Here is a 13,556-nt window from a genome sequence, read left to right as displayed (position 1 = left end):
AGTACTGGTGCTATGTATAAAAAATTAAACACAAATTTTAAAATTATAGTGTTATGCCTACATAAATAATAATTTCTTATACATTTTATTCCAAAGCATAAATTTTGAGATATTCATCTTCATCTTTACTCAGGATCTTTACCAGTATCTGCTATCAATGAAGATGATCTCCTTATGCTTACCCAGGCATATCTGAGACTGGCTGATTATGTCCTCACAGTGGTAGGGTGACATGGAAGGACCAAATGTAGAGAAGGAGGAAGACTGTCAATCATGTAAAATATATGACTGGGACTCAACAGGGAGATGACAGAGACTAAGATTTCAGTGACATGTAGTTTCTGAACTTTCACGTTACCGAAAACTCTTTGTTTTGAGTAAGTTAGTTTTTGAAATAGGATGTTTCTATTTTAGAACAATACTTATAAAATGTGAATTCCAATTATTTTTCTTATACAGTTAAAAATCCAGAGAAAATAAGAACCAGGTTATGTCTATTTAGGATCATTGGATCTTATTGCATATTTTTTCCCCTTCACCTAGAGGTGATTTGTGAAGGGGAAGTTGAAGAGATAATCTTCTTGCCTAGGGGTTTCTGGTATGGAAAAGTTCAGAATTTATTCCTTGAAACAAGATTTAGCTCAATTGAGATAAAGGGTTGGGGGGGTGAATGTTATTGTTGGGTGGCTTGTGTTATTGACTCAGAGAAAGGCAAGTATCACCAGATTATTAGGAGTCTAATGCAATACAAGTAAAGACTAAAGAAGATGACAATCATAATCATTCATTGACCAACAAGGAAAAAATTTGCATGAGAATGAACATAATTGTTATGGTATCAAATATTGTTATGAGTTGTTATCAGATATTTGAGGATATGGCTAATTAATGAGCCATGATACTTTTTGTTTTGTTTTAGCAAAATGTATTAATTTATTTCTTCTGCCTTGGCAAATGTTATATGGATTGTACAATTATGGGCTAACCTAATATAAAATGAATACCTTTGACACCTAGGGCCTGAAGATTAAAAGATAATAACACAAAGACCATAATTCATAGCCTATTTTATGAAGTTTTATATTATAGCCACACAAATGTTTGTGACTGTTTTCATGCTACTATGCCTTAGTTGATTACTTGACATAGGAACTACATGATATAAAGTCTGAAATATCCATGATATAAAATTTAATAGAAATATTCCTATAGACAATTTAATAAAGCTAAAACTAGTAGTTATGATTAGACATTGATACTTGATCAACCAGTTATCTCCAACACAAATCCTAACAGAAAATTTCCTAGAATTAAAATTGACTCAACATCACATAATACAGAGATAGTGTTCTTTAAATGATTTTTTGGTGGCTTTCTAAGCCTGAAAAATTTCCCAAGTGACTTAAAATAAATTAAAAGAATCTAAAATCAAAAGTTAAACAAATCAATATTTTTAAAGAAGGGAAGGGAAGATAGCCATAATTTATCTGTTATGTTGGTTATTCCTTTGTAGTTCTTAGAAATAAAGTGAAATTCCATTTAGCATCTTCTGAGTCATTTTTAATGATATAAATGAAGAAAAAATATTATCTGTTTATTTTCAAAATTTGATTACTAAAAGTTCACATTATTCCTATTTTCATGAATACAATCTGATCAAATTTTTTCTTTGCTCCACCTAAAATACAGTGATAATAATGATTTATTTGATTGTCACTTGTACAGAGTGAATCATATTTCAAATGGAATCACACAAAAGATCCCCATCATGCTGACTTCAAGGAACAGCTCTTCGCATCCTATGTACTTCATCCTGCTTGGTATCCCAGGACTTGAGAATTCTCAGTTTTGGATTGCCTTTCTGTTCTGTGTCATGTATATTGTTGCTGTTGTGGGCAATATCACTGTGATTCATATTATTCGAATTGACCGCACTCTGCATGAACCTATGTACCTCTTTCTGGCCATGCTGGCTGTCACCGATCTGGTTCTCTCCACTTCTACACAACCTAAGATGCTTGCTATATTCTGGTTCCATAATCATGAGATTGAGTACCACGCCTGCCTCATCCAGGTATTTTTCATCCATGCCTTTTCTTCTGTGGAGTCAGGGGTGCTCATGGCTATGGCTTTGGACCGTTATGTGGCCATCTGCTTCCCACTGCGTCACTCTAGTATCCTGACTCCAACTGTGGTGGGCAAATTGGGGGCAGCAGTGATGATACGTGGGTTGCTGTGGGTGAGTCCCTTCTGCTTCATGATCTCCAGAATGCCCTTCTGCCCCAACCAGATAATTCCCCAGTCTTACTGTGAACACATGGCTGTGCTGAAGTTGGTGTGTGCTGACACTAGAGTAAATCGTGCATATGGGCTCTTTGTAGCATTCTCAGTGGTGGGCTTTGACATGATGATCATCAGTATATCATATGTGATGATTCTGAAAGCTGTGCTGGCCTTGCCTTCTGGTGAAGCCAGGATGAAGGCTTTTGGCACCTGTGCCTCTCATATCGGAGTTATCTTGGCTTTTTATGTACCAGCCCTCTTCACTTTCCTTACCCATCGCTTTGGACATCATGTTCCTCGGGTGGTTCACATCATGTTGGCTATTCTCTATCTACTGGTACCTCCCATGCTCAACCCCATTATTTATGGAGTTAAAACCAAGCAGATCAGAGACAGAGTAATTCAAGGATTTTGTGGAAAAAGTAATTGAGCCTAGGGAAAATTCTCACAGCTATTCCTATTTCTCCACTGATATAGATTTATAAATAAACATTTTTCATAGAGTCACATGATATTACAAAGAAACTCTATGAACAGATGACCCAGAAGCTCACAATTCTCTAGGAAAAATTGAGAGTCATTTTTAGGAAACCCATAATAGAAATTTTTTCCGATGTTACAGATAATAAAAAAGTGAAATTACCTAAACGAAAGAACTAAAGTTAACAAAATTTGAGGAGTTAAAAGAATGACAAAAAAACTGAAATTTAATTTTACTTTGTAAGTAGAACTAAAATATTACTTTAGCTTTTTCCAAAGGATTTTAGAAATTTTTATCAAAACAATAGAAAGCACATATATTATATCCTTGGCTTTTTATTTTTGAAGTAGAATGCAATCAATATCCAGACATGTATAAGTCCATGATATACAAAATATATAAATTATTGAAAATATACAAGCAGAGATCAATTGAATGACATGCATTCATAATTCAACTACTTCATTTGCAAATAATATATGAGGACATGAAAATTTTTCAATGTTTATTAAATTTAAAAAATTTCCATATGTTTAATACCAACTTTCAAAACGGCACATACAAAGCAAAGGTTGTTTAATACATCCAGAGACTATTACACCTACCCAGACTACTAAAATTTATATTTTAATTTTATTGTTGTCCTAGTTTGTATTTTAAGAAAGTCCTTAGTTGAAGAGGACTTTTAATTTTAGTGTGAGACAAAAGTAATTACACAAAACCAATAGTGTTCACAAGAGGTAAATATTGTGCCAAAACTTAGGGGAGTTGAGTGGAAACACAAAAAATTAGATAGACTATACAAGAAGGAAAAATAGATATAGAATTGCTACCAGAATCAAAACTTCTTCAGGCTACTAATAATGAAGATTGCATAATTTATGTATAGGTTACTCTTTTCATGTTTGTTAATTCATGGAAGCCAATAAATTGTAGATTTAGGGGATCTTTGGAAAAGAATGTGAATGTATTTTATTTTCTGAGGATAAGAAATCACAAGAAATTTTAATATTATGCCATATTAATTTCTTTTTAAATGAAAAGCTTGAGTTATTTTAGAAAACTATGCTTCCTTTTTTCTTGATTTTTCAATAAAAATTTTCTGATGTATACCTAATATACAAAATGTTGACATGTGAAATACATACATTTTCATATATATTTGAATACATAGACACTCATGAAAACATCCTAACAAACAATGCAATAAATATATTCATCAGAGTCATTGGTTTTGTGCATTTGTCTTCATCACTCACTGGTAAAATGTAATAATAAAAAATATTTTAGCGTTCAAGCTAATTTTTGTTTGTTGGTGGAAACAAATTCAGGATCTCACTCTTGCAAAGCTGGAACTCAAATGCTATATTACTAAAACTAACATCAAATAAAAATATTTTAATAGAAACCAAAAAAGCATTTTATTTTTTATCAGCAGAAATAGCATACTGGAATGTAACAGTGTCCCACAAATGAATAAGATAAATCGCAAGCTTTAGTGACATAAAGGACCATAATCTCTTCATCAGAAATAAGAATATTTATAATAGTGTCTTTTTCTGTTTTTTTTGGGGGGGGGGCACACTTGGTGGTGCTCAATACTTATTCCTGGCTCTTCACTCCTGAGTCACTTCTGTCTTGAGTCTTGTTGGGCTCAGGGGACCATCTTGGGTGCCAAGAATTGAACCTGGGTCAGCTGCTGATAATATATATAAAATTGAAAAAAAATAAATTGTATGCCAAATACCACCAACATTTTTATAATTTGCAAAAAAAAAAAGAAAGAAAAAACACAATAGCAAAAATTAAATTATTTTTTAACAAACAATTGTTAACAAAGCATAGCTTGGTAACTAAATCTGTTCTCTGGCCACAAAAGTCTATTATCAAAAAAGAGAGAAAAGCAAAAAAGAATGTGTTTATGTGTGGGAGCTTCTGCATTGCCAGGGAGGCAGGGCTGCTGACCACTGTGCATTAGGGGCTCCCTCAGACTCACTTCAGTGCTGCTGCCCCAGTGATACTCAACAATCTTCTGGGGCCTCTTTCAGGGTTAGTGACGGAGGAGGAATCTCCATGGTGTGTCTATCCTTCAGAACTTTAGTTTTTTTTGTCTTTCTAATATTAGACACAATAAAGATTGAAAAGATTGAAAGATTGAAGATTGAAAAGAACATGACAATTTTTAAGTATATAGAATTCCAGAGAATGGAATGGGTCATCTGGAAAATAAATGAAAATGACACAGTTTTAGGAAAAGGATTGTTAAACATAGGAATAAAAGACAAAAACAAGAACTTTGGTATTTGAAAAAATGAAATTTTAAAGGGCTGGAGAGATAGTAGAGAGGTAGGACATTTGCTTTGCATAAGTCTGATTGATACTGGTGTTCGGTACCCTAGGTTCTCTCAGGGATTATTCTTGAGCACAGAGTCAGGAGTAAAACCACGGCCAGGTGTGGCCCCCACATTTTTAAAAAAATAGGAAAAAGAAAAATTTTTTGCAGATTTATTCACATAAATGAACAGACCTTGAAAAATTTCATCTGATGTGAGAAGGCACTCATTCCAAGAGAGAGAAGATTTATTATCTGGTGGCTGATAATTTGTAACGATTATTCTGGGATTTGTGTTATAACCAGAAAGATTTAGTTCCATTGTCATTTTTGAGGTCTATCAACTAAAAGACAAAGTGTTGGTGGTGACAGATATTTATCTCAGTCAGTAAGTTGGAAGATAACAGACTTATGCTAGAGAACCATCTTTCCTCACACTCACAAGAAGCCATTTAAACACCACAGAAAAGTCTTTTTAAAAGAAAAAAATTGCTTACTGGTTTTCTTCAGCCTACTCTGTTCTCTCTAAAAATCTCAATAAGTTAACTGATTAATCTGAGCATCATGTTTCTTATGATAGTTTTTGTGGGAGGTGGGAGGGGAGGGCAGGAAAAGGAACATTATTTTCCTTCTCAACAGCCCTTTCCTGAAGAGTTCACTTGTTTTCAGTTTTTGAATCTGTCTCTTATTTTATTTTCTATCCCTTTGCAAGACCTCTGAATACACATTCGTGGAGGTTGTATGCTGGACTAGAGACCGGAGACTATACAATTGCCTATCAATTATGTGTCAGCCCCTCTCTCCCAGGGAAGACTTGGGTGGAGCAGAGGATAAGTTATGCCATTCACTCATTTTTACTTAACAAAATGCTGAATATTTGCAAGTGTTTAGTAAACAAATGCTTGTTGTATTACGTGGATATTTTTCTGTAATTAAGCATATCTCTGATACTAGCTAACTTTCTAAGTATAGAACTTTGATTCAAATTTTTCTAAGCAACTAAGTAAGAAGGAAAACAAAATAAAACTTTAAGATATGCAGTGTCAGGACTGGAGAAATAATAGAGTGAGTAAGGTACTTGCCTTGCACACAGATGACCCTATTTGATCCCCGGCATCCCCAGTGGTCTCCCACAAACCACCAGGAATAATTCCTGTAGGTGCAGAACCAGGAATAACCCCTGAGAATCATCTAGTGTGTCACTTCAAAGCAAAAACGAATTAAAAAATAAAAGAATCTGCAATGCCTTGATTGCTCTTAGCTCAAACACTCCTCACTTAAATTAATATATTTTAAAGTGATAGATTTTACTTCCCCTTATAAACTAAATCTGAAAAAATGATCAGATTAAATTATTGAAGACATAAAAATTCTGTATATCACCAAAATACCAATGAAATATATGATATAAAAATGTTTTGATACTCAGAAATGATCATGTTTTGGAGACAGGGGCACATCTAGCAGTGCTCAGAGTTTATTTCTGGTTCTGCATTCAGGGATCTCTCCTGGTGGCAGCCATATGTGGTGCCAGGAACCCAACTCAGGATCAGCGACATGTAGGGCAAGTGTCCTATATGCTGTACTATGGCTCTGGCCCACAAACTATCATTTTCATGTAGTGTTTCACTAATCAAAACAAATAAACTCTTTAACATAATAAGGTAAAGGTAAAAGTAAAGGCACTCCCGTTGTTCGTCGATTTGCTCGAGCGGGCCTAGTAACGTCTCCATTGGAGACTTTGTTGTTACTGTGTTTGGCATATCGAATACATCACGGGGAGTTTGCCAGGCTCTGCCGTGTGGGCGAGATACTCTCGGTAGCTTGCCGGGCTCTCCGAGAGGGGCATGGAGGAATCGAACTCGGGTTGGCCATGTTGGCTGCGTGCAAGGCAAACGCCCTACCGCTAATAACACTGTATATTACAAAATTGAACAAATTGTCAAGATAGAATAGATATTACTCAGAAATACTAGGATTCCTCAAGAAACACAAAAAAAATTGTTAATAATTTAAAGGGGACCAGAAAGATATCCCAGAAGATATGACACTTGCCTTACACATGCACAATCTGGGTTGGATCTCAGGAACCCCATTTGGACCCTTAAGTACTGTCAGTAATGATCCCTGAGTGCAGATCCAGAAGTAATCCCTGAGCATCACCAGGTGTGCCTCATCAAACAAAAAAGAATGAGAAATGTAGGGTGTAGTAAAGACTTCAACAAAATATGGTTTCAGAGATATGATATTAGATTCTCAGAACTCACGCTACGTACCATACATATTGAATAAATATTGAATAATAATATTGTTTTAATACTAGGTAAAGATAGCACAGCGGGTAGGGCGTCTGCCTTACAAGCGGCCAACATGGCCAACCCGAGTTCAATTCCTCCGCCCCTCTCACGGAGAGCCCGGCAAGCTACCGAGAGTATTCAATATGCCAAACACAGTAACAACAAAGTCTCCAGTGGAGACGTTACTGGGCCCGCTCGAGCAAATCGACGATCAACGGGAGGGCCTTTACCTTTTTAAAGATATTTTAAATTTATTTTTAAAAAATTGAGGGAGAGGGCATGCTACTGGTGCTCTGGGGACTATGTGTTGTGAAGGATTCAGTCCAGGATCCCATATTCAAAGTTGTCTGAGCTAGTTCCCTTCTATCCTGAACTAGCTCCCCAACCAAGGATGGACACACTTTTAAATCATTTCATTACAACTATGAAAAAAATCAGTAAGTTATTAGTCAGATGATGAAGAAAATTTGTCTATACTATTTATTTCTTTTTTTAAAATTTAATTAATTTATTTTTTTAATTTTTATTAGTGAGACACCATGAGGTACAGTTGTAGACCCACAAATTTTGTGCTTGGGTTTCAATTATACAATGATAGAATACCCATCCCTCCACCAGTGCCAATTTCCCACCACCATGGATCCCAGTATCCCTCCGCCCCACATCCCATCCTGCCTCTGTGTTAGGGCATTCCTCTTTGTTCTCTCTCTCCTTTTGGGTGTTGTGGTTTGCAAAATAGTCAAGCCTAATTTTCAGGGAGAAATGTTGGATGATTTACTTTCCATTGATCACTTTGCATGTAAGGATATGTCTCGTGGCTGTGTAAGCGGCCGCGCAGTTCGGAAAAAATGTCCTGGTACCCACATGCCAGAGCCATGCTTGTAGAAGCTCATGGTCACCGGGATTCCATCTGGAGAAGGCGGGACGGCAGCACCTACCCCATCTGGGACCTCCCAGTGATATCAGCTCTGTTTGGGGCCCGGAGCATTCTCGGGGAGCTGTGGTGCCCTCCGGCCCTTTTTCTTCTTTGTTGCTGTGTGCTGTAAGATGGCGCTGGGGAGGCGAGTTTAATCCTATTTATTTCTAGAGTAAATAGTTTACTCAGAAAATTTTAGCAAAATAAGTGTAAACAGAAATTTGACATTTGGGTGATTGCATCAATTTTAAAAAAGAAAGGAGTCAATGTTATTTTGTGAATGGATGACTCCTCTTTATTTTTTCACTTGAATAAATAAAAACGGACTTCTTAGGCTCTACTTTCATTACATGATATATTTTAGATTATGTGTTGAACAATATTTATTTAATTTAATTCAGTCATAATATATTTGCCTTTTGAGCGGGGGGTTGGCTCAAAGGGATGGAACATGAATAATGTAGACCTGATAAGTCTTAGAATGCCATGGTACCTGATTACCATTGGGAGTTACAAGCCAAGACTAGGACCTGAGCACTGCTAGATGCTCAGTCCAAAGTCAAAAACAAAAACAAAGAAAACTATTTGCATTGAATGCCAAATAACCAGGACCCTTACTAGATATATTATTTTACCATAACTATGAGAACAAATGACAATTTATGTATTTTATTCACAGAAATGATATGAATTTTTAAGCAGAGAAATAAATCAAGAGAAGCAAAAGGAATTTTTGGTCTACATTTTACGGAGCAGTAAATAGTATCTGAAGTATAATGGATGGGGAAAGAATTGTTTATGCTTATTGAAACTATTGCAAATATAATAAACAAAACAAATATCTAAACAGTTTATTTCTATTAGCTTTTGTCTAGTGTGGTGAATCTCCTGGGAAAATTCTAATTGTTATACCTAGAATCACATAGCTCATTTGATTCAATTTTCTGCAGTTCCCCAGGGTCTCAGCAGCAGGACTGGGTCACATGGCTGGTCTCCTTATAGAAGCTCTGACCCAAGGACCTACCACATTCATACTTTTTTAAGGCTTGTGGAAAGGGCAGCTCTCCCTCTTTTGGGAGTCAGGTAAGATGCTAGAGCATGAAAGAGCAGATAAGGCAGAGGGAACACTGAGAGTCAGTCTGGAAGGCAAGAAGAAATAGAGAAAAAGGGGAGTGGGAAAATTAGTCAAAACTCATAGATGAGAATCTTAGTACAGAATTGATTAGTCAGATGCTACTTTCCATCAGTGTAGTAACTTTATTGGTAGTTATTATATTAGATGGTCAAAACAATACATTTTCTTTATCAGAAAAACTCCAGAACAGAAATTTGTAGTGTTACTGTTTTTTTTTTTTTCTGGCCAGATTCCTCACCATCAGTCAAACCACATACACACAATCTCAGTTAAGCAGATGCAGCAAGACTTTATTGTTCTTCTTTCTAATGATGTAAGGCATACTGTACCTTTTTTATACACAAGGCAATTTGCAGTCACAGGTGTTTAAGTTTGAGGTTGTGTTCTGAATGACTTAATGGTTTTATTTTGTATTATTTAAAATGGCATTTTCTTTAAAATCATGTTCTATTCATATAATTGTAAGAGGAATTTTTGGCTTGGATTTCTTAATCTCAATGTCTGGGTTTATAATAAAGTAGATATAATTAATTTATTCATGAATTGGTAGCCAACTCATTAACCATTTTTTTATATTTTATTTCTAGTGATAGAAAATCTCATTACCAAATTTTAAAAAAAAGAAAATATCATTGCCATGAAGTTCTTTATCCTCACTTATACTTTTTTTTAATACAGCCATTCTTTTTAAGTGTGTAAATTTAAAATCATTGCCAAGATTTAAATTGCCATTCATAATGTATGCATATGACCTTTTAATAAATAAATGAAAAAGTCTTATTTCTACCATTTTAATACTATGTTGAATATAATTCCATATTATAGTTAATAATACATCTATTTTATTTTAGGATCTATTTCTTTATCCATTCAACCTTTTGTGTGATGTTGATTAATTATGCTTTAATTTATGAGAGTGCAAATGAGAAAATTCATGTCTGGAAACAAATAAAACACTTCCCAAGTTTTTTTTAGTAGTACCATACAATAAATAAGGAGAAAAGTTCTTAAATAATTAGTATATATGTATATATATATATATATAAATATATATATGCACAGCGGGTAGGGCGTTTGTCTTGCATGCAGCCGAACCGGGTTTGATTCCTTACCCCTCTTGGAGAGCCCAGGAAGCTACCGAGAGTATCCCGCTTGCACAGCAAAGCCTGGCAAGCTACCCATGATGTATTCGATATGCCAAAAAAAAAGTAACAACTTGTGAGACGTTACTGTGGCTGCTCGAGCAAATCGCTGAACAATGGGAGGACAACAAACGGAGGACAATATATATACATATACATATATATATACACACACACACACACACACACACACATAAATATTTCTAAATGAGATGGTTACTAAAGTGAGTCAATGAGTCAATGATTGAACAGCTCTTTGGTACGATTAATTTTCTGAGCCCTTTCTACACAAAGAGAATATCAACATTGAAACTCTTTACCTTAGAAGTTTAAAGTACATGTTATTTACACATGTAATCTATAGGATTAAATCTGAAACCGAGGCCTGTTTCCTAAAGATGCCACACTTTCTATCATGTGTCTTATAAGGCACACATCTGAAATTTGTCAGAACATTATTGTATTAGTTTAAGATTCATGCTAACATTCCTCAGTCTAACTGAAAGAATGTATTGGGGTCATGTATGCAGCTTAACTCTTCCATTGTTCAACGCAAAATTTAAGGAACAAACTCACTTTGAATGTTAGCTTATCATCTGAGAATCTAACATAAAAGTGAATAAATAATTTTTATTTATATATATATAGTTATGGTTATGATTAAGCTGATTTTATGCGACACATTGTATGTGCTCAAAGTGTTCTGCTTTTTGTGAATTTTCATGTTTCAGTAAAAACCTGTGCTCAGTAGATAAAACTGTACTTCCTTAGTTAATATAATTGAAAAATTTGCCTGTCTCTCTCTCTTCCTTTCTTCCCTCTCTCCCTCTGTGGCTCCCTTCCTCCCTTCTTTCATTTTCTACATTCTCCCCTCCTGTACTCTATCCCCTCTCTCTTTTTCCTATTATTCTTTTTCTCATATTTGTTATATATGTGATTTATTTCAACAACTAGGCTGTACCTTAAAATTTTAAAGTTGGGAATAATTAGTTGAATTTAATTTGCTTATATGCAAAATGTACACACAACTATGTAACTTATATAACTTCTGTTTAATGCACATAAAATGTCACTAAAACAGGGAGCTGTCAAAAATTAAAGCTATATTTATGTTTTTTAGAGTGATTATTTGGGTCATCTTGTCATCACAGATATAAACACAACTGGGTCTGGGAAAGTCTGCACATATCCAAGGAAAAAACAATAATATTCACATGTCAAATGTGACTTCATTTTCCAATACTTAAAAAATGCTGAAAGTCAAACTTTTAAAAATCATATATTAGTTATTTTATTATGGAATTAAATTAGAAGGAGTAATTAAAGTATTATATTGGTTACTATTAAAGACAATTACAGACTTAAGACAATTTGTTGTTAAATACCTCTGGAAATTATCCTTTAAAAAGGTAAGAAAAAAAGATGAAGAACATGAGGTCAGAGAGATAGTACAACAGAAAGGGAGCTTGCCTATGCAGGTTTGATTCCCGCACCCCATATTGTCTTCTGAGCCCACCAAGAGTATTCCTGGAGAGCAGAGGCAGGCGTAAACCATGAGAAAATTGAATGTGACCCAAAAAACAAATTAAAATAGAGGGAAAAAAGAAAGAATCACTGAACCAGTATGAAGCTCTGTAAAACTCAGATTATAAAGTCTTGGATAATCCACAATAGTAATTTAGTGAATGTGAAATAGCAGAAAGGTGTTGTAAGCAAAAAGTACTATATTTTTGATGATCTCTTCAATTCTTCAACTTTTCCTGTCTTCTCAGTCCCTCCTTATGTTGGTCCTCAATAATACCAATGCTCAGACTCTGACCTTCTTCCTGACGGGTATCCCAGGCCTGAGAGCAGCCCAGGTCTGGATCTCCATCCCTTTCTGCCTCCTGTATGGCATTGCCCTCACTGGAAACAGCATGATCCTGTTTGTGGTCCTCCGTGAGCAGAGTCTCCATGAGCCCATGTATTATTTCCTCTCTATGCTTTCAGCCACGGATCTGAGCTTATGTCTGTGCACGCTTTCAACTACTCTGGGCGTCTTCTGGTTTGAAGCGAAAGCGATCAACATAAATTCCTGCATTGCTCAGATGTTCTTTCTGCATGGATTCACTTTTATGGAGTCTGGGGTTCTGTTGGCCATGGCTTTTGATCGTTTTGTGGCGATCTGTAACCCGCTGAGGTACACCACCATCCTTACCAATGCCAGGATCACCCAGATAGGGGTGAGCATGTTGATAAGGAATGTTGCTGTCATGCTCCCAGTTGTGCTTTTTGTCAAGAGGCTGGTCTTCTGCAGATCCTTAGTTCTTTCACATTCCTACTGCTACCATGTCGATCTCATTCAACTCTCATGCTCCGATAACAGAATCAACAGCATTCTGGGTCTGATTGCACTCTTCTCCACAACAGGATTTGACTGTCCTTGCATCTTGATCTCCTATGTCCTCATTATTCGTTCTGTCCTTGGCATTGCTTCCACAGAGGGACGGCGGAAAGCGTTCAACACCTGCATATCTCACATCAGTGCTGTTGCTATCTTCTACATCCCTCTCATCAGCTTGTCTCTTGTCCATCGCTATGGCCATTCAGCACCTGCATTTGTCCACACTATTATGGCCAATGTTTTCCTGCTCATTCCGCCTGTGCTCAACCCTATAATCTACAGTGTGAAGACTAAACAGATTCGAAAGGCGATTGTCAAGGTTTTAATGCAGAAGAAGAGCCAGATCTAATCATTAGTTATTTTTAAAAAAGAGCTAATGCTATCTCTGAATGAATGTTTTGATACTTTGTTTTTTTAAAATTTGTTTTGTTTTGTTTGTTTTTGAGCCATACCCAGTGGTGCTCAGGGTTTAGTCTGCTCTCAAGGATCAGTCATGGTGAAATTTGGAGGACTAAATTTGGAGGACTAATTGAATTCTGGTAGGCTGTGTGCAAGGCAAGTACCTCCTCTACTATCTTTGTATCCTC

At 35.7% G+C, this 13,556-nt stretch overlaps 2 protein-coding genes across 2 annotated transcripts; both read left to right on the top strand.

Moving 5' to 3' along the window:
- The first annotated feature begins 1,768 nt into the window (after positions 1-1,768).
- Positions 1,769-2,713, top strand: LOC130025348 (olfactory receptor 52R1). Its single transcript, XM_056116305.1, has one exon. The coding sequence runs from the start codon at positions 1,769-1,771 to the stop codon at positions 2,711-2,713; it is 945 nt and encodes a 314-aa protein (XP_055972280.1).
- A 9,624-nt stretch (positions 2,714-12,337) lies between these two features.
- LOC130025357 (olfactory receptor 51F2-like) lies at positions 12,338-13,318 on the top strand. The gene has a single exon (XM_056116317.1). The coding sequence runs from the start codon at positions 12,368-12,370 to the stop codon at positions 13,316-13,318; it is 951 nt and encodes a 316-aa protein (XP_055972292.1). The 5' UTR covers positions 12,338-12,367.
- Positions 13,319-13,556: the final 238 nt, after the last annotated feature.

The sequence above is a fragment of the Sorex fumeus genome, unplaced genomic scaffold (assembly GCF_029834395.1).
Source record: "Sorex fumeus unplaced genomic scaffold, SorFum_2.1 ptg000030l, whole genome shotgun sequence".
In the NCBI taxonomy this organism is placed as follows: domain Eukaryota; kingdom Metazoa; phylum Chordata; class Mammalia; order Eulipotyphla; family Soricidae; genus Sorex; species Sorex fumeus.
This window is presented reverse-complemented; position numbering and strand designations above follow the sequence as displayed.